Below are 24,408 nucleotides of genomic sequence, written 5' to 3'. Positions count from 1 at the left end.
TTGTTTCCCCAGCACATGGACAAAAGAGTACTCAATGGTCAAAAATATTGGTCACGGATGGGGAGCCAACAGATTAGGTTTTTTTTTGTTTTTTTATTGTTTCTTGAACATATAAAATATACAATACAGTAATAAATTGGCAAAAAGTGAAGGCAAGTAAGATACAAATTCTTCAGCTCTGCAGGAATCGCATAATGTGGGTTGCAACACAACAAGAACAGCAATGTTTTGCACACAGAGTTGAGACAAATACAGTGTATCTCTTGAAGAAGAAGGGTAATTTAATAAAGTAAAAACATTTCGGGCTAGATTTGCGTGGACATGGCGGCCCGGTAGTCGAGTGGTGAGCACGTCGGCTTCACAGTGCAGAGGTACCGGGTTCAATTCCAGCTCGGTCCTTCCTGTGTGGAGTTTGCATGTTCTCCCCATGCCTGCGTGGGTCTTCTCCGGGTCCTCCGGTTTCCTCCCACATTCCAAAAACAGGCATGGCAGGCTGATTGGACACTCCAAATTGTCCCTAGGTGTGAGTGTGAGTGTGAGTGCGAATGGTTGTTTGTTTCTGTGTGCCTTGCGATTGGCTGGCAACCGGTTCAGCCTACTGCCCGAAGGCAGCTGGGATAGGCTCCAGCACCCCCCGCGACCCTAGTTAGGATAAAGTGGTTCGGAAAATGAATGAATGAATTTGCGTGGACAATATAGAGTGAAAATTCTGGAAGTGTCTCGAAAGGACCGAGGAAGAAACGAGTTTGATTGTTCTGTTTAGCTTTTTCCGCACATTTTCCGCTCGTTTTAATGTTACCATCAATGAGACTAACAGATTGCACCATTTATTGGTTAAATTTCAGAACTTAAATTCTTCCTATTCGACCATTTCTGGGAAAAAATATCAATTTTTTCATTTAAACCTGGAGACGCCCTTTTTAGTGTTAAATGTCACACAGTATTTTTTCCTAATGGTTTGTGAATGAATGAACATTTTACAATGTTGTCTGTTTTATTTCCAGTTGATGTTTCGAGGTTCAGAATCTAATTCCTACCCATCTACCCCGACTGCCATACTGCCCAGATCAGCCTACTGGCACCACATTACTGGAACCCAGCTCAGCATGGACTCCGGTAGGCCACACACCATCCTTCATGCATCTCTCCATCCATCTCCACATTGTCTATACCAGGGGTGGGCAAACTACGGCCCGCGGGCCGGATCCGGTCCGTTGGTCTTTTTAATCTGGCCCGCCGAAGATTGGTGCACAATTAAGGTTTGATTGCATTCATTTCGTTTGGACTTGTAATGACAGGTATTTCAACACCAGGTGGCACAGTTACTTCAAGTTGCAGAGCACAGGGAGGGAGGGGAAGACGAAGAAAGAGGGAGAGAGTAATGACCATGGAAGGGAAAGTGATATGTATCTGATTAAACGAAGCGGGTAACAAAGTACGAAACATTCAGGAGACGCCTGGAGTCGGAAAGACTCAAATCTACGAGACTTTGAAAACAAGGAAGCGATTCTTACTCAGTCCGATTCTGGCAATTTCCATGCTCAGAGTGAATTGCTTGTGGCTCGAGTAAATGAACATTTCCTAGAATGGTTTGATTGTTATCATGTTAAAAACTTTCCGCAAACTGGACCGCTAATAAGAGTCGGAGAGCAATCAAATGTGTAGAGCGTGAACAACAGGGTGCTCAGTACACATCCTTGAGGAGAACCGGTGCTGAGTGTGATGGTGGAGGAGAATGTTACATTATTACTGGCATACAAAGACATTGTGCTATCTTCTTTATTTTCTATTTCTATTTCTAACTTTTGGCCCTCCACAATATTTTCTGCTTCTCATTTGACCCCCCCGGGAAATTAATTGCCCACCCCTGGTCTATACCGTGTCATAGTTCAGCCAAATTGCCAGCCAATTACAGGACTGAAACATACAGACAAAACTCACGTTCGGTCTCCAGTTAACCTCTATACTTTTGGACTGTGAGTGGAGTACTCGAAGACAACCCACCCAAGTGTGGCGTGTGAGCGAGGTTTGTGTCTGCGTGAAGGTTTTCTGGCAGGTGAATGTGAGAGTTTTAGTTATAGTTTGATTTTGAACAGTTAATGTTATTTTTGCTCTATATCCTTTAAGTAATCATTGGTGTGTCGTAGTTGAGTCTTAAGCTTCATAAGTTTCAAGCAAGTCCCAAGTTACTGTTGAGCCAAATCTAATCTCCTCAAAATTTCAAGTTGAGTCAAGTCGTCACTTGGGTTAAACAACTCATAAGTCAAGCCATCTAATTTTGTTGAGTCACAACACAATGTGTATTAGACTCTAAAAATATTTTTCACCTAGTAGCACTGGTTCCAACAACTTTTTTTGTTGTTGATTGTTTATTTGAGGCACAGGACAGGATAGCAACTCAACACTTTATAGAACACTTTAGAGATAATTACAGCTGGATACAAAGCGCTGTATTTAAAGTAAAAGTCTGATATAAAACAAAGACAGTTAAAACCAATTATTAACACCAAATAAACAGTAAATACAATAAAACCTGTAGAGTCTCATGCTGAGTCCAAAGCCAAAGAATAAAATCATGTTTTCAAGCAATGTTTAAACCCTGCATTGGCAAATGATATTTATTTAGTTTGTGACTTGCAACCATAGCAACAGTGAGCTCCCACATGATCAATCTCTTTTCTATTGGGTGGGCATCAAATCCTTGGTTTGTAATGATTTTCGGAAGCTTAAAGAAAACGATTCCAGCCAACAATGACAATTACGGCCAAGGCATGACTAGTGGCAAATTACACTGTTCGTGGGGTGAATCTTTCAATATGTCTGCAGTCAATGTATGTGGGAGATGCAGAAAAGGCCAAACCCGTCTATAGCGAGCATTTAAAAGCAACTTAAAGCACTGCTTGGATTGACCCTTGCAGGAAATCCCAATAGCACCCCTTATGTGTTTGTGGTTGCCTCCCCGGAGAAGAGTTAGGGGGAGGGGAGTGAAAAAGATTTCGAGTTCAGAGGAAGAAATGGGATTGTGTCTAAATAGAGGTTGAGAGGGGGTCCACGTTTTTCTGTTGCCGGTTCCTTTCTTTGGGATGAGCTACCCTTAAACATTAGGCAAGCCTTCCTCTCTGTCCATCTTTAAAATAATCCTTATTTGAGAAGGGCCTTTATCAAAATAAAAAAAGAGAGGTTCAGATTGAGTCTTTAAACAGCATCAGCCCACTTTCTTTGTTTTATGCACGTCATTTCCTATAACTTCTATTCCAGTGTGCACCAATACTTGACCAAATCAATACTGACTTTCATAAAGGGGTGCAAGAACACCGATAGGTTGAAATACATACTGCTTTGAAGCCTACCCGCTCAGAAATCCATTATTAGGGTTGAGAGCATGGAAGAACATCAACTATGAGTTCATAACAGTGCATAGCTATAACTGAAAATGGTCTTTGGTGCGAGTTCATTGGCAAAGTGTTGGTCCTTACATATACTGTCTGTGCATTGTAAAAAAAAAAAACAAACCTGTTTGTGCTTCATCTGCAGGCAATGCCTCGGAGGAGCTGCTGCTGACACCTTCTTTTGCTTCTGAGCACTATGCTTCTCTGCCCTTTGAAAATGCGCACGCAAAGTCCCAGCCCAATATCAACTCACATTGCCAGAGACTTGAGCCAACCTTGCCAGGACAGTGACACATTCATACATGGTTGTGACTGTTATGATCAAATGTGCTCAAAGCATCAATAAATGTATCTTTGTCAACTAATAATCTCTTTTGAAGTTCACATTTGAAAATAATTCGGGTTATCTCACTGTCAGAGTTTGTCTCCACTCTGAATCACAATTTAATGGACGCGCATCGACCTCACAGTGCAGAGTTATCGGGTTCGATTCCAGCTCCGGCCTTCCTGTGCGGTGTTTGCATGTTCTCTCCGTGCCTTAACCGTTGAGGCCAGGCCGTGCGGCACCATCAGCATTTTGAGCAGCGATACAGAATGCAGTCTAGTGCATGATCAGGCAACGTTGCTTATCTGCAAAATAACTGGTCAGCATTCAATGGTACGAACAGTTACTTACATTTTACCACTGTTCGTGTCAAATCCCCATTACAACTTATCATTGCCCAACAGCCAATACTTTTAGCACTGTTAGGTGTCAAATTCCCATTATAACTTACCGTTGCCCGACAGCCAAGAAATTACTTATTTTATATTTTTATACTTAAAAAAAAATCAAAACAGCTGACGTGAATACATGAGATGTGAGCTTTTATTTTGAAGGTGACCAACGTCGCTCGATGACGGCAGATTACCGTAATGCACAGTACAGTATTCACAATCGCAGTGGCGGCTCTCCTGACTTCAATTTTGCCAGTGGAGGCTGGTTTGACCGCAGTGTCTTGGCTATGGGAAATTGTAAGCAAAGACGTACTATGAAGGCTGCTGTTGACTGGATCATTTTCTTGACAAGCAATGGAGGGCAGAATTTACATAAAATGAAACATATTTATGATGTAGGTTGGGAAAGAATGAGCTTCCGCTCTTTGGTTGTGATGAGCAGCCACCACTGCCTGCCACCCGAAGGGCTCCGGAGTAAATGAATTAAGCCACGGGCTGCTCCATTTTCCACATTCAAAATGGCAACGCCTATGACGTACAACTCAGCGCATTAGGCGGTATTTATTTTTGATACCTATGTTGCTCGAAAAGACGAGAATGTGCCCTTCGTGTGGTGACAGGCCTAAAGAAACAGATCTCTAATTCCATTGAAACATATTAGGTAATTATTCAATTGTAGGGGAGTAGCGTTGCAGAATTACCTTACCAAAAGAATGGGAAGGAAAGTCACTCTTGCAACGTGTTCGTTGGATCAGTGGGCGTTGGAGTTTGACGGCAACTTTGAGAGAATACTGAAAAGTAAGTCACGTTTTGAGATTTATATGACTAAAGTCTTGGCTGTTGTTGTGCCTTGATCACGATCGTTATCATCTCAAACAGCAATCAGAAGACAACAACATCTGAATAAAAATCACGGTGCGTAACTAATACATGAAGTATTTTTTTGGGTCATGTCTCCTGAACTTTTTTTTAACAGAAAATGTTTACTTGTTTGTTGTACACATTCCTATCCAATGTGCACATTGGGCATCTTCGTATTTTATTTATCGATCATTTGTTGATTAATTTAATAATATAAATTTTTGCGAACGAAATTTCCTCTCTGTTATTATCCTTTGGTGTCCGGAAATACATGAAGGAAAGGTTGGTTCGAATCACACGTATCAATAAAAGCCTTGGGGCCAGTTTGGAAATGATGGGCACGACAGTTCTTTTAAATGTACTGAATCATTATTGTGTACTTTGTGTGTGTGTGTGTGTGTGTGTACAGAGGGTTCCGTCCTTTTTGCTAAAAATAGTAACAGTATCCCACAATTCCGTGCGGCGCGCCATATTGGAGGGCTAGCGCTGATCGCGCAAGCATTTTTCGCTACGCAGACACGAAAGAGTTGTTTACTGACTAATTTGGTGATTTGTGAATGCACACGATTCACATTGCTTATCCAATGTTATAAGCAAGCACATAGCCGGTATTTCGAAAAAATTGCTGTTATTGGCAAGGATCCTTATCAGATTAAGAAATCCGAATGGAGTGATGATGTGATTGAAAAAATAAAGTAATAACTTGAATATGAGATTTAGTTTTATTTTCATTCGTACAAAATTATTTCTTCCAGAATAAATAACAAAAACATATCTGGAATGTTCTTTGTAAAATATACTTTCCCACAGTATATGTATCACAATACCACTGATAGTTACATATTACACATCAAATTGAATAATGTTTATGCCTGCTTCAATCAAAAGGTACAACAGATGGACACATGTTAGTCAAGGCACAACACACAAAGACAATCGTGTCCAGAATTGTACACTCATCACCAGGTTTTTCAAGTCAGGTAATCTATTGGACAAATAGCACCAAGGATCATGAATTTCTGTCGCACAGTTCCTATTAGACACTCCACATTGGCTATTTTCCTTGTCGATTCAACTTCAGTCGCACTCAGCTGTGTTTTCACTTTCATGAAAGCTGGATAATTAACTAATGCTCCCACAGGTGCTACCACTTCCTGAATGTCAAATCCTCTGTTTGCTAGTACGAGATCTCCATTTATAAGGTTATTCAGAAATTTACAGTTAGCTGTCAAGTACTTGTCAGTCACTCTTCCACCCCAGCCTTCTGAGATGAAACTGACACTTCCCTGAGGAGTAATCCCTATTAAGTACTTAGCTGTATTATGATGCTTGTAGTTGGACCAGGTTTGTGCCCTTGCAGTCATGTTGGAAGGTCTGTCGGTGAAAATTTCAAAACAGTCAATAATACAGGTAACTCTGCAACCAAAGTATTTACGGAAAGCCATAGGCATTGTGTCCTGAAGTTCATCTCGCTCCGGCCATCGCACTAAAGGTTGCAGTACATAATACATCAGATTCAGTGTATCCAAGAATGCTTTAGACACTGTTGTTTTTGAAACTCCAAACCTGTAACTGAGATCTATAATTGGCATATTAAGTCTTAATCTCATCAGGGTGATCATGAGTTTTTGAAATTTGTTCAAAGTAGAATGTCTATTTTCACTAATTTCAGGAGCCAAAAGATTGAACAGTGCCATTAGTGTCATAAAACTTGGTAACCCGGTGTAATATTTAACTTTATCATTGTCATTTTCAAAGTCCTCTGGCAAGTTTGCCTTCATCATATGCACTATGCTCTTCAAACACTCATTTTGTTCTGTCAATAGTTGGTTTTCGTTCTTCAGATGAGAAATTTCTTCATTTGCCAAATCCAGCTTCTCAGCATCAGACAATTCCTCTACCACCTCAGGTTCCTCTGGTAATGATTCTTCTGTTTCCACTGGTAAATCAGCTATACTGTCAGCTTGCAAGTATGTGCTGAGTTCCAAAAGACTCATATCGGCTTCAGTCTTTTTCCTTGCATCTTTCCTGTTTAGAAGTCTCTCATGTCTGATAGCAGCCTTTGATGGTGATCTTGGAGTTTCATACCCTAATAGTTTGCTTGGTGCCCAATCGGGATCAGTTTCATCATCCAAGTGAGGCTTTCCTGAAATGCAAATATAAATATTAACTATTTATAGCAAGAGGGATTGCTTTAGCTTACTCACAGTGGAATAACATTTAATTAGAATGTATACCTTACACCAGGCTAGTTACATTTTTCTTCTCATGTAGTGCATTATATAGTACTAGTGCTAAACTCTAAGAATCATATTAATTTAAAAATACACATTTATAATATAAACATAATATCTACTACTATTATCCATATACCAGTATATAAGAAATAGGGAAATATGCACTATGCCATGACACGACACAAGGAGAATGACAATGTACACGGTGTATGTACCATGTGCACGTTATGCATTTCGATCGGAATACGTGCCAGAGCACTCTTTGTTTTTCATGTTAACTTATCTATTATCTATTATTGTCTGATACATTAACTCTATAACTATGATGAAGTTTTGTTTACATACCCGATATGAAGTGATCAGAACACACACAAAGTTGGTCGTAATTTTTCACATCAGAACGGTTGATACCAGCAAGCCACTGTCTTCTACGTCGCTCACTTTTCTTTTCTGCCACCTCTCCTTGGCCTTTCGTAACCCTAGGAATGCGATAAAAACTCATTTTATCCCTCCCACCTCGGTTGTGACAGTTGACAATAGCACATGTCAGCGGCATATTCTTGGATGAATGAACATTCACAATAGACTTCGTGAATGGCTTGTTAAAAACAGCCCTCCAATATGGCCGCCGGTAGTGCATTGTGGGTAATTGCGAAAAAAAAAAATATATATATATATATATACACACATATGTATATCAGTGGCGATTGCTCTCGGACTGCAAGGGAAGCTCGGCTTCCCCTAAAATGTCAAAGAATAAGTGATCAAATATATGAATGTAAATTTCATTGTGTGTACATGTTATTGACTAAATATGCGCTAAAACGTGCTCAACTTCTCTTCCGAATCAGCTTCTTCTTACTGGTTGCGCCGCGATTCCCTTCTCATTCATTCCCGCAGCTTCGCTGTGCTTTAAACGTGGACGCTGAGCGTCCCGAGAGTTCAAGATAGGTTGTCCCAATGCGTTGAATGGAGACGAGACATTGGATACAGGCTGGTTTTTGTCCCGCCCATGGACGCTCGGTGTCTGTGGGACTGGATGGCAGTGGGAGGGTACTGGATGCCAGGCTTTTCTGCATCAGATTGGATGATCTGTCTGAGCCTGTGTGCCAGTTTGATTGACATTGAAATGAGCCAATCACCGGTCTTTTAGTGTAGCCATCCGTGTGGGCAATTTTTCAATTCGCATTCTGTTCTGAGTTGAACTGGAGACTTCTCCTAATCATCTTAGCGACACTCTTTGTTGTAAACAACGAGCGACAAATTAATCTTTTATTTCTGGTGGGTTTATTGTAGTTCCTGTAGTTGTAGGACACAAATTAAGTCCCTGGAAAAGACGCCTTGATGGTATGACAGGGTCACAGATCATTTTCTTGAAAAGGAACGGAGAGTAGAATTCACGTATAAATAAACGGACACATTTTATGATGTCGGCCAAAATTGAGCTTCCCCTCTTTGATAGACCAGCATCCGCCACTGAGATATATATATTAAAAAAACCTCGTCTCACCCCTCGGGTGGTGTCCGTCCCTCATTCAGCTCTGTCCTATACCAGAGGCCAGGAAGCTTGAGGGTTCTGCGCAGTATCCTTGCTGTTCCCAGCACTGCACATTTCTGGACTGAGATGTCCGATGTTGTTCCCGGGATCTGTTCAACCACTCATCTAGTTTGGGGGTCACTCCCCCAAGTGCTCCGACCACCACAGGCACGACTGTCACCTTTACCTTCCAGGCTCTCTCCAGCTCCTCTCTGAGCCCTTGGTATTTCTCGAGTTTCTCGTGTTCCTTCTTTCTGATGTTTCCATCACTTGGGACCGCTACACCCACTACAACGGCTTTCCTCTGCCCTTTATCTATGATCACGATATCTGGTTGGTTCGCCATTACCATCTTGTCAGTCTGGATCTGGAAGTCCCACAGGATCTTCGCTCTGTCATTCTCCACCACCTTCGGAGGTGTTTTCCATTTTGACCTTGGGGTTTCCAATCCATACTCCGCACAGATGTTTCGGTAGACTCTGCAGGCCACCTGGTTATGGCGTTCCATGTAGGGTTTCCCTGCCAGCATTTTACACCCTGCAGTTATGTGTTGGATCGTCTCAGGTGCCTCTTTGCACAACCTACACCTTGGGTCTTGTCTGGTGTGGTATGTCTGGGCCTCAATGGCTCTGGTGGTCAGGGCCTGCTCCTGAGCAGCCAGAATGAGTGCCTCTGTGCTGTCCTTCAGGCCAGCCCTCTCTAGCCACTGATAGGACTTCTTGAAATCAGCCACTTGAGTTATGGTCCGGTTGTACATCCCGTGTAGGGGCTTGTACTCCCATGATGGTCCCTCTTCCAGCGCCTCATCCTCTGTTCCCCATTGTCTGAGACATTCTCTGAGTACGTCATCCGTTGGAGCCTTCTCCTTGATGTATTCATGGAGCTTGGATGTTTCATCCTGGACAGTGGCTCTCACACTCACTAGTCCCCGGCCTCCTTCCTTTCGGCTTGCGTACAGTCTCAGGGTGCTGGATTTGGGATGGAACCCTCCATGCATGGTTAGGAGCTTTCGGGTCTTAACGTCCGTGGTCTGAATCTCTTCCTTTGGCCACCTTATTATTCCTGCAGGGTATCTGATCACTGTGAGGGCATAGCTGTTTATTGCCCGGGTCTTACTCTTGCCATTGAGCTGGCTTCTTAGGACTTGCCTCACTTGCTGGAGGTATTTGGCCGTAGCCGCTTTCCTAGTTGCCAGTTCGAGGTTGCCATTGGCTTGTGGTTTACCGAGGTACTTGGAGCTGTCCTCAATGTCTGCTATTGTTCCTTCAGGGAGTGAGACCCCTTCAGTGCGGACTACCTTTCCTCTCTTAGTCAACATCTGACTACATTTCTCAAGCCCGAATGGCATCCCGATGTCGCTGCTGTAGATCCTGGTTGTGTGGATCAGGGACTCTATGTCCCTTTCGCTCTTAGCATACAACTTTGTCATCCATGTAGAGGAGGTGACTGATCATAGCTCCATTTCTGAGGCGGTATCCATAGCCTGTCTTGGATATTACTTGGCTTAGGGGGTTCAGTCCTATGCAGAACGGCAGTGAGGAGAGTGCATCACCTTGGTATATGCCACATTTGATGGACAGTTGGGTAAGTGGCTTGCCATTGGCTTCAAGTGTGGTTTTCCACATCCTCATCGAGTTCACAACGAAGGTTCTTAGGGTCCTGTTCACCTTATACAACTCCAAGCATTCAGTGATCCATGTATGTGGCATTGAGTCATAGGCTTTCTTGTAATCAATCCAGGCTGTGCACAGGTTGGTATGTCGGGACCTGCAGTCTTTTGCGACTGTTCTGTCAACCAGGAGCTGATGTTTGGCTCCTCTGGTATCTCTACCAATGCCCTTCTGTGCTTCGCTCATGTATTGATCCATGTGTCCACTTATCTTAGCCGCAATGATGCCTGACATGAGCTTCCATGTTGTGGAGAGACAGGTTATTGGCTGATAGTTGGATGGGACTGCACTTTTTGAGGGATCCTTCATGATCAGGATCGTTCGCCCTTCGGTTAGCCATCCTGGGTGAGTCCCATCCCTCAGCAGCTGGTTCATTTGTATTGCTAGGCACTCATGGAGTGCTGTGAGTTTCTTTAGCCAGTAGGTGTGGACCATGTCCGGGCCTGGTGCTGTCCAGTTCTTCATATCTGAGACTCTTTCCTGTATGTCTACCACTGTTATGATAACTGGGTTCTGTTCAGGGAGGTTGCTGTGCTCTTCAGTCAGGGTCACCAGCCATTGTGCACTGCTGTTATGTGCAACCTCCTTCTCCCATATGCCTTTCCAGTACCTTTCAGTTTCCAGTCTTGGTGGGTCAGCTCTGTTGTTAGGACCCTGCCACTGAGCGTTCACTTTCGCAGGTTGTGTTGCAAACAGCCTGTTTATTCGTCTGGCCTCATTCTCTTTCGTGTACTGCTTTAGGCGGCTGGACAAGGCTTGGAGCCTTTGTTTGGCAGTTTCGAGTGCTTCAGTTATGGTCATCTGGATGTACCTCTCGGGTATCGGCCTTTTCATCACACCTCTCTGGGCCTCCGTCAATTGACTCACATCTTTCCGAGCCGCCTTGATCTTAGCCTCCAACTGTCTTTTCCATGGTGGGTAACGTATCTCATGGCTTCCATGGTTGCTGTTATAGCCAAGCATCTCTAGGATCACTGATGCTGAAGTGTATATCAGCTCATTGGTTTCCGTGATCGTTACGGTAGGGATCACCCTCAGTGCTGCATTCACACTTTCCATTTGGCTTTCAGGTGGTACTTCACATAGCCGTTGTAATCGGTTTCTAGGTTGCCCAGCTTTCATTCTCGCCATGATCTTAGCTTTCAGGTCAGTTGCTGCCTCGCTCAGCATTACATTCATTGGGGCTGGCCTCCCAATCTCATCATCTGCATTCATTGGGGCTTGCCTCCCAATCTCTGGTATGACCTCTTCCTCTGATCTGGCAGCCTGGGGCCCTTCACCATGGAACCTGCGTTGTACCTCATCAATCTCAAGTTGTGATAGCAGTTGCCGTTTGTGGATGTTGGAACACTGAGCTACTAGTTGTTTCGTGGTCAACCGTGACTGCGGGTTTCGAAGTAACCATTTAGCCCACATTCTCTGCATGTAACCCCTCTGACCAGGGTTGCTTGAGTAGTCGCATTCCAACAGAGCCATGTTATCGCATCTCGCCCATCTCCGCTTTGTTCCAGTAGCCCATTTTTCATCAAGGTGCTCTGGTTCCCCAGCACGTGACGCAGACCTTGTTTGGCCGGGCGACGTCTGAGCCGGCATGTCATTCGTTTTATTGTCTCTCATCGTTGTATGAGGTAGGCATTAGCGTGAAGGATCTATATATCTATCTATATCTATATATATATATATATACAGTAAATGTTCAGTTAATTCCGTTTTTTCACAGCCCTCTGAATAGGGATCCTCGGCCAGCATGGAAGGATCACTCTTTCTGTACTTTTTTGATACATTTATTGGGACACTTTGCAGCAGAAGTAGATGTAGTAGTAGTTGAAACAGAAGTAGTTGCAGTAGCAGTATCAGAAGCAGTAGCAGAAGCAGGTAATAACCTAAAGCACACATAAATGCAGTAAAAAAGGAATACATCTATCTTTATGCATCACGATGTAAATATGTAAATAGAATTTACATTAACTCATTTCCACCCTTTGACGTATAAATACGTCAATTAGCGCATAGCCGTTCCCTCCCCATGACGTATTAATACGTCAATCACGTGTTTTCATGGGGGAGGGTGCAAGAGAGTCCGATGCAACTTCTCACCACAGGATTAGGCTTGACGGCAATGTTAAATAGCAAAAAAATGGCCATCGGGTGGCAGTGGTGCAAAAATCAACCAGGATCACGCCGCAGATGTAGTAGAAGGGGCGTATGTGGATAGTGGATTGGAACATTAGCAACTAGCAACGATGGAGAAAAGGAAATAACTAACTAAAAATGATTTTTTTTTCGGTATAAAAGCGTTCTCGAAACAAAACAACAAAGGAGATGGTGTTTGTGTGGAAGAGAAAATGATGCTTTGGTCACGTAATCGAAAGCGGCACCCGTCAAACGAACGTCGGCCTGCATAAACATGTCGTGCTACACGCAGCCCGCATAGCTCACGCCGAGTTTCGAGTTCATCTGATGAAGATGAACTTGCTCCACGTTAGCGATCATCGCTTGGCAGAGCATTTTGTGCCTCCCGATGCCCCACATCGCCCACAAATCGTCTCCCCGGCGACTTCCAGCGATGACGGCAAAGAGGCTGCATTGCTTCGCATGGCCGACGCCGGGCACACGTCAGCGATTCGTTGGAATCGTCTCGTAAAGACGACGTCGAAAACGATGATTTGGAGAGCGATTTGGATCCCGATATGTCGGACGAATGTGTGCCTTCGGACATAACGGAAAGCAGCTGAGAGTCCTCGCCAGAGCCGCTGGAACGAGGAGGTAACTGCTGACTTGCTTGCAAGTTCCCATTCAAAACTTCATCACTTCCTATGCCTCCTCAGTCACTTTTATGTACCGCTTCCCTCTCCCTACTCAGCGTTTTGTCCTTTCTGAATTCTGATTGTAATTTCCCCATTGCGGGACAAATAAAGGATATCTTATCTTATCTTATCTTACATTCCCCGCTATACTATGAAGTTGCCAGTAACACTAATCATTTATGTACGGTTGATGCGTCTCGTAGATGTGGATGAAAATATGCGCCGTAAATGTGCTGACTTGCATGTCGCCATAGGTTTTAAAAAAACAAAACAAAAAAAAACAGGACACATTTGGTCCGCTCAGCTCTGCTAAAACCACTAGTGTTAAATTCATATTCCATTTCATTTCAAATTGGATGCTGAGCAACGTGGAATGAATGGTGTAAATAGCGGTGTGCGAGCATGTATGTGTGTGTGTGAGAGATGTTGAAATGTAAGTGGAAAGCAACCATAAAAAAAATTGAAAAATAAAAGTGTGGTAATTGTACATACTTCAATAAATTACAGATTGTCCAACCAGAAGCCAAAAGATGACGACTCCTCGCTTTGGTGGTGGAAAGAAAGGTAAATAAAATTATTGTACCTCACTCTGCAGCAAGATATATTTGCAACTTTTTATGTTTCTATAATTTATAGGTCGTGCATCTGGACGTGGTGGGATGAATCAACGTGGTGACAAACTGGATGGAAGCCAAAAACCATCTTCTCCACAGCTGCACTTTTGTTCATAGTTCACTAGTTTTGTTGTGTGCAAATAAATTATTTTGCTACAAAAACATTATTTGTAATGTTCTTTTGTAGGAGGAACACATTATTGAGGTATTTGACCTGCCATAAAAGCAAAAAATAGTGTAAAACTTGAAATGATGCTTGAAATGCATGCTTTTACAAAAAGCTCATTTTCTCTGGATTTCTGCAGAAAATCAGCCTTTTCCATCAAACTTAGCAGTTTTCTAATACTGATTGCCAACGAACGGAGAAAGCTAGAAACAATTTTTTTTCTGCTGAAAGAAGAGAGTCTCACCTTTCTTTTGACAGGTTGCATGTATATATAGCCATAGAACAGAAAATTCTGTGGGCCATGCAAATCAGTCAAAATTCAGTAAAATGTCAGGGATTGAGGGGGTTGCTCCAGTGAAAAGGGGTGGTATTCAATGAGTTAATTAATACTTTTATTTTGACAATACATTTAATAAGTACTTTAATCAACCATGATTTCACCATGTATTATTATCGTCATTATTTTAAACGTAAGAAACCATACATCACAAACATATCAGGTCGACTCGAATAAAAGAACTACAAGTCCCAAAAGGTCCAACCCGGAAGTGGAGCGCCGGCATGATTAAGCCCAGCTGCAACGCAATGCACTTTGTTCAAACATCAAATTGCAGCTGGACAAACATGACAACTGTGCAAAATGAGTTAAATAAAGACACCACTGTTCTAGACACACTTTGGCCCACGCTGTCTAAATTGCCGATTGCGAACGGTAACTAACTGTGATTGCAAACATAAAGCACAACGGACACAACGCAAAGCAGACAAACAAAGCAACCGATCATGATCGAATCTATAGCTAACTTTACATACAGTATCTGGTAAAGAAAAGCACACGCGTAGCTTACCATTGGGCCATGCCGACGACGAAGCGAGTGTATTCACTAACGTAACATAATGTGATCCTGTTTTTTATACGTCACGCGAACGGTCACCTGTCAGTGGCAGCCCCGCCCCTCTTAAAGTGCCAGGTTAATCCAACAGTAAATATTCCCATCCCTGGAATTCTATGGAAAGGAATATCCTTCACCCGGAATAAAAACCTATGCATTAACATTTTGACTACGATATTACGTGTTACCGGAACTTGCGTAAGCGGAAATTCCACTATCCGTAACCCGGATGGAGGTGTAATGCCGCGGGAGCTTAAATACATGCAACGCCGACCCGATGCGACGGAAAAGACAACGCTGAAACAAGTTTTCGCTTCGCGTTTTTCGATCATCAGATTCTAAAGGACGACGAGTTTTTATTGCCGTGCGTTTTACTGTAATTGTGAATGATTTTAACTTTATTCACTAACGTCCTGGAGAACGCGGCACTAGCTTAAAAGCAGCACCCACTCGACATGACCGAAGAAATGTGTTCGCTTTGCCGTTTTCATTCATCAGATTCGAAACAAAGGCGTGTAAGCGACTTTTTATTGGCGTGCGTTTTACTGTAATTGCTAAAGATTTTAACTTTATTCACTTACGTCGTGTAGATCATCGCATTGAAACGTAAAAGAACTGTAACGACTGGAGCGGAGCGAGTGAAATGCATCCGTTTGAGCGAGGCTGGACACAAAGTTAAAAAGATCCAGCAGATACTTGGAGTCGGAAAGACGCAAATCTACAAAACTTTAAAAAACAAGGCGTCGATTCAACTCCTGATGACAAGCCACCATCCAGCAAGGAAGCAATGCAAATGGCAACAAAATCCTTCAGTATGCACAAGAATTACCAGACATCTGTGATCAACGGGACAGTTACTTGCAACTAGCAAGAAAACTGTATGACACGCAGGCAAACATTGTCATAAACCAAAGAATGCATCCAACAAAACAATCCAAAATACACATTTTTTTCCCAAGACAGAAAAAAAAAACATTAAAATACTGTACGTATTTTACTGTTGTGATTTTTTTGGGATACACCTGTATTGCAGTTTTTGTTATATAAACAGTTTTTGGACAGTACATTTTTGTATTTTATTGATTGTGTTGTTACACGTGCATTTTGTCAACATACTTGCAGGTTCATAAAGGACATGTACCACGCTCATTTCCCAAATGAGGAATTTCTGTTATCAGGACAAATTGGACAGCGCAAACGCGAGTCCGTACTCGAGAATATTTACTGTATATATAGATAGATAGATATATACACACACACACACACACACACACACACACACACACACACACACACACACATTCATTCATTCATTTTCCGAACCGCTTTATCCTCACTAGGGTCACGGGGGGTGCTGGAGCCTATCCCAGCCATCTTCGGGCAGTAGGCGGGGGACACCCTGAACCGGTTGTCAGCCAATCGCAGGGCACACACAGACGAACAACCATCCACACTCACACTCACACCTCTAGAAATTTAGAGTGGTGTCCATGCAATGTCAAACCCCATAACAAACCCCCCCACAACATTAAGATCGTTGAGGGATCTCATCCACCCACAAAGCTTTGTCACCAAGGATCTTCTTAACCACCTAAGTGACTTAAGCCCCAGAGATAGGAGAGCTCACCTCAGTGTCCCCAGACTCGGTGGAGTTGAGGAGGTCTACGAAGTCCAACGTCCCGAGTCAAGGTCAGCAGTTTCCCATCGCCATTATACACAGTGGTAACGGTGCACTGCTACCCTCTCCTGAGATGGCGGATGGTGGATCAGAATTTCCTTTGAGCTGTCCGGAAGTTGGTTTCTGTGAGCTTCCCAAACCCCTCTCACGGCGAAGTTATTGCCTCGGCGACCGCGAAGGCTGCATTCTGCTTAAAGAGCTATAATACAGCAGTTCTTCCCATTCTGTTGTATGGTGCAGAATCTTGGCCTTTAAAGAAAACTGGCCATGAGGATTGATGGCTTTGACAGCAAGTCCATCATGAACATCAGCTGGCACCTCCATATTGCGAATTCAGACCTCCGAAAACGTACCCTTCAGCCCCCCGCATCTCGACTGGCTGCTGAGAGGCGCATCCAGTGGCTTGGACATCTCTTCCGATTACCCCTGGAACACCCCACTCATGCAATCTTTTCATTCGACCCAGCGACAGCCGGCTGGAAAAGGCCATGTGGCAGACCCCACACAAGATGGCTTGATGCCATCAGGGAGGATCTCCAGCACCAGGGGCTTATCCTGGAGGACACAGCAGACCTGGCTCATGAGCGTGGTCATTGGCGGGCCCCGGTGAAGCTGATCGGCTCTCTGCACTGTGACGACCCCACCGAATGAGCCCGGGCCCTCGCATCACAAGAGCATTTCTTATTATTATTATGTGACTACTGTACTCCATTGCTGACTATAGGGGTGTTCACACGGCAACCTTATCTCCGGTGCAGCACCGGGGCTGCCCCCGTAGAGCGTTCACAAGTACGAAGTTACACTGGTGTAGCCCCTGAAAACGGCTTAAACTGGAGCAAATTTAACCCTGCTCAAGGAGGTGGTTTAAAAATTTGCTCCGGAGTAATTGCTCGTTTGCGGGGCAGCACCAATGTAAAATGGTACGTGTGAATTCTACAGGGGTAGACTCGCAACGCATGAGAAGAATTGATTATATACGGGTAGAATTCGTTGCTTTCGTGCTCTGTTGTACTTCCGTCATCCTTCCTTTTGTAGGAGACTGGACTGTCTTGGAGTTGTTTGTGTAGTTTGTTCCTCTGTTGTGTGTTCACAACCCCCCCATAGAATTTATTTTGTGATTTCCTCTCTTGCTTTTCTGTTTGGCGCATTATGTTTGTTATGACGTTGTTTCCTTTTCTGAATGTCATTGAAGTCATCGTTGATTTACGTTTTCGGGGGCGGTCATTGAACGCCTCTCGAGCAGAAGGCAGAGACCGAGAAGGAGAAGGACGTGCCCGTAGTTGCTTGAGCTAATAAGATGTACAGTATGTTTTAGAACCAACACAACAGCTCTCATCATATTGTACGGCCGCAGAAACTGTTTCTGCGGCATAATTTTTGACAGAAGAAACCAGATCAGCTAATTCAAGCAGAGACACTTAGTTTCTCATTACAAGTTATCTGCGTGCTTATTTTTTTGGGGCTTGTTTTACATACAGGTATTCAAATTTACGTTTTGTTGAGTTTTGGATTGATTCTTTGTTGTTTCACTTTAAATTTGTTTCGATCTTAAAAAAAAAGATATCACCTTAAAAAATAAAACTTCAGTTGAAAATAAGGTTTTTGTACTTTTTTTGTAGCTCAACATGGAGGAAATAATTGAAGGAATCATTTCAAAATAAAGAAATAAAACAGCGCATGTTTTTTTACATAAGCATACACGAGTCTTTATAATATTTTAGAATAAATTAATAAACAAATTGACTGATTTTTGGGGAACCCTTGTTTAAACAACAGAATAGAACAGCTGTGTCATCTCTGTCTGTCATGATTCGGTTTAGGGACCAACAGGTGGCACTGTAGGGCTCCCCGGGCAGCTGCACACCTGTTGGTCATAGGTAAGTAGGGCTTTAAAAGGACTCCCAGCCCGAACACTCGGTGTCGGGTCATTGTTTGCTCTTGCTACTGTCATGTTTGTTTGTTTGCTGTTGCTTTTTGCTGCTGTCATGTTTCTGTTATTGATAGTTTTGAGCTTCAGTCATGGTTTTTGTTTGCTACTTTGGACTTTGTTTGCTTAGGATTTAGTTTTCTGTGTTTTATCAATACACTTCTTCAAATACACCCTGCTCCTCTCTCCTGCCTGCTTTTTGGGGTCCACCACCACCGCGCAACATGACACTGTCCAGTGACCCTATTGTGGTGTTACAGCAGAGTAAACAAAAAAATGATTTCTTGACCATTCGTCTTCGCAGAATTTGCCTAATTAAAATAAGGGCATCATTTTCAGACATATTTTAGCCCCAAAATGATTGTATTTATATTTGCTTTAAACATTTCAGGAAATGAAATTATTCATACGTGAAATGTAATCAGAATTTGGATCCATTTTTTTGTTTTTTTTGAAAAAAATGAAACAACTATTTAGGCCATTATTTTTGGAGGGTGACGTTATATTATGATGCCCATAGATGTGATGGGCTCCAGCATGGATCGCCGGTTAAATTCATTATCATTTCAGGAATAGTGCACTTATTCGGGGGCATTATCTGGATTTTCACTATTATTTTTTACTTTTCTATCGTTGGCACTAATCTCTCGTTGACACTTATCAGAAGTTACTCACCGGTTCCTCAATACTTGAATACTTTTTTCACTGAATTTTTACTATTTTTTTTCCCAAGATGGCGCCCCAGGAGGCAGCAGTCTGCAAGTGCTCTTTCGTTTTTTTTTTGTTGTTGTTGTTTTTGTCTTTTGTTTTGTCACATGCTGTTTGTTTTTACTTCATGTGGACCCAAAGTGGACTGTTTTCAGCGTTTTTGGCCACGACATTCATCAAAGGCGAAGAATCTGTGCTTGGTGGTTGCGCCTTCGCGTTTGTTTGTTTGTTTATTTTTATTGAACATATAAACACAATACAACAACAAATTGACAAAAGTGAAAGCAAGCAAAAATTGTAAAAGGAAAAGAAAAAAACAGTCATCATCACAATTCTATGTTCAAAGGAGTAGGAGGAAATAAACTTATCTAGTCCTACCCCTTGTTATGTTCCAACATATGAGTTGATCCTTTTTCAATACAAAAATAAAGGAAAAATCAACATATCATCAATGCTTTTATCCTTATGTGTACTGATCTCTCTATACAGCTCTCGGTTTGTATATACATACTGTATTCACTCTTGCATATTTTTATATCAATTTTCTCATATTCATAATAAATACTACATTTCATTAATACATTTAATCAGTTGTTCAATGTAATTCTGATGTATTGCTATATGTTATAGATATATCAAATTTATCAGCTTAACTCGTTTTTTTGGACTGATCTTTTGAATTTGTTTTTGAACTCGACAAGCGATTTCCTCATTTTCAGGTCCGTTTCGAAATTATTCCACAGATTGACACCTATGACTGATACACTCCTTTGCTTGATGTTTGTTCTTGTTTTGGATTTTTTGGATAGGTTTGTACCCCTTAGATTATAACAACTTTCTCTAATTTCAAAAAGCTTCTGGATGTTTTGGCAAAGGAGGTTATTATGTACGTTGTACATAAATTGGGCGTGTACCAGCACTGATTTTGATTGCAAGGAATGTCGGCGCTATTTGACTGTCGTTGCTGGACATCCCCGGGGCACTTGGTTTTTTTTTGCGCCTATAATGGGCAGAATTTTTTCACAGCCCCTTTTTGTTTTGCGGAAATCTCGGCGCTGTAGGACAGTCTATGCCAGGGATCTCCAACTCCGGGCCTGGAGGGCGACTGTCATGCCTGTTTTCCAGCTCTATCAGGAGCAACACACCCGATTCAAATAATGAGGATCATTCAAATGCTGCTTCAGAGCTGGTTGGTGAGCAAATCGTCTAAATCAGGGGTGCCCATTAGGTCGATCCTGATCTACCGATAGATCAAAGACAGGTCCCAAGTAGATCCGAGGAGTGTCGAGGAGAAAAACAAACAAACAACCATTTGTGTGTCTTTGTACATGTTAGTAATATATTTTTTTGTGTTATTGTACACTGCACCCTAATCATCTTATCAGTCTCATTTTCACCAAAAAAATATTTAAAAAATAAAATAAAGCAGGTAAATCTTGAATTTACGTTGGCGCGTGATTACGTCACCGGAGGTTGTTAGCTCACAGCAGTCTGCAATTGCAGCTTGTGATCAGAACTGTTGCGCTCAATCTTTTATCGTCATTATTCTCATTCAGAGTTTGCTTCGTGTACAGTTCACCGAGGGCACGGGCAAAGAATAGGAATCTAGGAGGGCCCAGGGAAGCACTTTAAAACGTTACGTGTGAGCTACAATAGTTAACAGGCTGCAAAAGTGCGTCGTATGCCTCAGTTTCAGGCTGTTTCTCATCATGGCGTGCGTGTGCGTGTGTGTGCGTGCGCGCGTCCGTGTGTGTGTGTGTGCGCGTGCGTGCCGGTAAGGGTAGATCCCGAGAGGTTAGTTGATCGAAAAGTGGATCTTTGATCCAAAAAGTTTGGGCACCCCTGGTCTAAATCATGTGTGTTGCAGCTGGGAGTGCTGGAAAACAGGCAGGACAGTAGCCCTCCAGGCCCGGAGTTGGAGACCCCTAGTCTACACTGATACGGTTGGATGGATGGCTCGTGGAGATGAGGAGAGAGGAGCGTCAGCGATGAGCGTGGATGCGTATTTAGAATTGAAAGTTGCTGCTTGGAAATGAAATGGATTTATATGGGACAGGAGAAGTGAACCAATCTCTTTTTTCGTCAATGGACGCTACAGCTTCTTGTTTACTTTCAAACTTAGCTTTAAGCAGACGTGTGCACATTTTGAGCATGACGTCTCTGATCCACTGGTGAAAGGACTCTTTGATTCTCTCCTCTTTCATCTGGAACAGCTTCAAACAGCAACGCTTATGCAGGAAAAGCGGTTAAGGTTGCATGACTGTCCGTGTTTTATGTTATGTGTTGCGTTATATTATTTTGTTATTTCGTTAACTGTTTGTTTGTGATGTTTATGTTAAGAAACCTGATTTGGGACGATGGCTGAAAACTAGCATTTATGCTAGAGGCGCATTTACACTGTTGTGTTGATTAATGTGCACTGTCCCAATGAAATAAATAAATAAATACTCAAGTAACCATTTGAAGGATTATTTGATACTTGGCTCATTTTTCTGAAGTCAGAGAATTGCTGAGTATTTTGTAATTTGTAGCCACTCTACCAATCTCTTTTAAAGCTTAAATAGTATATGTCTAGTCTATCACACATATACATTATTTTACACTTCCCACTGCCTCTGTACTGTAGAATTTGTCTTTGTTTGGTAGTATTTTCAATGTAAGCTTTAACTCACAAAGGCTCGTCCTGGACCTGCACTCTTTGTAATCTTTCCAGTATTTTGTTAACATAGTTTTCCTGTGACACAATGCCCTTTGATGTCACATCAAGGTATGCCCCCCCTCCCCCCAAAAAAACGGAATCTGGTGCAATTTCAAAAAGTCACTGAATCAAGATACATTGAAAATGTAGGAAACATAAAACAGGGCAAAACTGGAATGGTAAATTTGGAGTCCTTATCGTCTTTATGTGTCTACTCGTGATTTGTTGATCTTTGTCTTCCTACAGGTATTGAGATTGCTAAAGAAAATGGAGCCAAATACAGACTGGGCCCAGAGCTGGAAATTTGGTGAGATTTTTTTTTTTAAAGGGCCTTAATTTAATGTCATGTAATTGTGCTGTGCAATATGAACATTTTATCTCGATATACTGTAAAAATTTATACATCCTGATAATTGTGTATGCTTTCTTACATTAAACAGAGTAAAATGAATAAAATATTAATAAAAATGAAATCAAATGCAAATATCCATTGGCAAAATAAATGTGGTTCAAAATAGCCAGTAGTGAAGTCAGTTTTCAAGGAATGCAATAAAACTGCAAAGATTTAAAATAAATACAAACCCAATCACATTTGATATTTTAAAGTTGTCATAAACGATGAAAACAAAATTGCTCTGCAACGCCACCTAGAGTGGCAAGGTCAAAAAGTATCCCGGTATGTTTGACCTGCACCTACGAAAATTGGCAGGCACATGTAGTACTCCAAGTACAAAAAAAGTCCATTGCAGCGATAATCTAAAACGAACAGGAAGAGAACTATGAAATCTTGAAGGGCCACTTTTTGCTCATTTACAGGGATCATACTTTAGCACACTTTCCCAACAGAGTTCATCCGATTTACTTCCAATTTACGACCTTAAGACCTAGGACAACAGCTGATTTTATTTATTTTTTTTAGAGTTTTCGAAATACTGTATTTCGGGTATTGGCCATTAAAATTTACATTTAACATTTCATTTTCAACAAATGAGGAAATGCTTAATAATGCCCCTCCTCTTTTTGTTGAAAAAATGTTCAGAATCAGAATCATGTTTATTGGCCAAGTATGTAGAATACACAAGGAATTTGTCTGCGGTATAACACGCTGCATTAGTATCATCATAAACAAAGACATGACAAATAATTGTGGAAAAATAAGTATGGAAGGACATTTCATAATGTAAGTGAACCGTAGTGCGGTGGTACCACCCAGTGACAACTGTGAGACAATGTGCAAAGTATCAAGCAGAGCTAAAGTGATCAGTGGTAGAATACGATACTATAACAGTTGTACAGTTGGTGCAGAAAATCATTGAACCATTTTAAAGTGACCAGTAGCAGTATTTGTAGTACAAGAAGTGTGCAATTGTGCAGATGTCCTTGAGCGCTTTGAAGTGTCTGGTGCGGTGGAGTATACGTCGGTGACTGTTTAGGGAGTTAATGGCTAGATGAAAGAAGCTGTTTAAGTGTCTGCTGGATTTGGTGCGCATCGATTGGTAGCGCCTGCATGAGGGGAGTAGCTGGAAAAGGTGGTGGGCAGGGTGCGGGGGATCCAGTAGGATTTTCCGTGCCCTTGTTTTGATTCTTGCAGTGTGCAAGTCCTCAAGAGTGGGTAGGGCGGTGCCAGTGATTTTTTTCCACGTCCTAACTGTCCGTTGAAGTCGGATTTTGTCCACATTTGAGTTTCTGTCTGTATGTAGGTATAGTGTATTAAAAGTGTATTAAATTGTGGTCAGAAAGAACCAATGCTGCGCGGGCGATCGATCGGTATGAATTTTTGAGTGTTGTATAGCAGTGGTCTAGAATGTTGCCTTCTCTGGTGACAGTCGATGTGCTGCTTATATCTGGGAAGTTCACGGTTAAGATGTTATCTATTAAAATCGCCCAAAATGATCAGGGGTGACTCTGGATATTTTAGCTCGAGTTTGTTTACTTGTTAAGCTAGCGTTTGTAATGCCATGTTAGCGTTAATGTGGCGCAATGTAAACACCGACTAGTACAAAGGAGGTGAACTCATGTGGCGAGTAGAATGGCTTGCAGTTTAAAGACAGCGACTCCAGGTTTGGGCTGCAGTGTGCGTCGAGCTTTGTGCCACCACCTTTTGATTTCCCTGATAGCTCCGTGTCGCGATCGGCTCGGAGTAGGCGGCCGGGTAGATGTAGCGCGGAATCCGGGTGGCGGTCACCGAGCCAGGTTTCAGTGCGCAGCTCTAAGCTGTAGTTGGAAATGAATTTGTGCAATCGAGCCCTTTCCAAGTTTGCAAATAAAGGTTACATGATTGGAATGCATGCCCATTGTTAGTGCAGAATGGCGGAGTTTGAGAACACCTACACAAGCAGATGAATCGGAAAGGATTGCTAAAACTACTGTAATAAACTCGCATCACCAGATGTATAGCAACTTTCTGATCCTTATGGAATTACAGAGTTGGAGGAAGACATTTCAAAGTGGCCCGATATCAAATGGCCAGATATTCATTGACTCATCACGGATTTGGTTGTGTTAA

At 42.3% G+C, this 24,408-nt stretch overlaps 3 protein-coding genes across 7 annotated transcripts in view; 2 read left to right on the top strand and 1 right to left on the bottom strand.

Moving 5' to 3' along the window:
- Positions 1-3,742, top strand: part of dok4 (docking protein 4) — a 66,257-nt gene extending 62,515 nt beyond the window's left edge. Inside the window, exons 7-8 of the mRNA XM_086107602.1 lie at positions 1,005-1,116; positions 3,535-3,742. Of these exons, the coding sequence (XP_085963728.1) occupies positions 1,005-1,116; positions 3,535-3,680 (258 nt within the window). The 3' untranslated portion in view covers positions 3,681-3,742. The remainder of the gene's footprint in view (positions 1-1,004; positions 1,117-3,534) is intronic.
- Positions 3,743-4,664: 922 nt separating this feature from the next.
- The window catches only part of nadsyn1 (NAD synthetase 1), a 68,062-nt gene continuing 48,318 nt past the window's right edge, over positions 4,665-24,408 (top strand). For 2 of the 5 annotated variants that reach the window (XM_086106196.1, XM_086106194.1), the window contains exons 1-2: positions 4,673-4,904; positions 22,149-22,209. In XM_086106196.1, the coding sequence (XP_085962322.1) occupies positions 4,820-4,904; positions 22,149-22,209 (146 nt within the window). In that variant the 5' untranslated portion in view covers positions 4,673-4,819. Of the gene's footprint in view, positions 4,905-4,985; positions 5,022-22,148; positions 22,210-24,408 lie in introns of all 5 variants that reach the window. The other 3 variants (XM_086106193.1, XM_086106192.1, XM_086106195.1) reach the window with 3 other exon arrangements.
- LOC147207086 (uncharacterized) lies at positions 5,944-6,964 on the bottom strand. Its single transcript, XM_086106432.1, has 2 exons — positions 6,107-6,964; positions 5,944-5,952 (listed from the first exon to the last, which is right to left on the bottom strand). Exons 1-2 carry the CDS (start codon positions 6,962-6,964, stop codon positions 5,944-5,946), a joined length of 867 nt encoding a protein of 288 aa, XP_085962558.1.

This window comes from Hippocampus guttulatus, chromosome 3, assembly GCF_054856545.1.
Source record: "Hippocampus guttulatus isolate MCC_2025c chromosome 3, RoL_Hgut_1.0, whole genome shotgun sequence".
Classification (NCBI taxonomy): domain Eukaryota; kingdom Metazoa; phylum Chordata; class Actinopteri; order Syngnathiformes; family Syngnathidae; genus Hippocampus; species Hippocampus guttulatus.
Note: the sequence above shows the minus strand (reverse complement) of the source record. Positions and strands in the feature narration are given on the sequence as shown.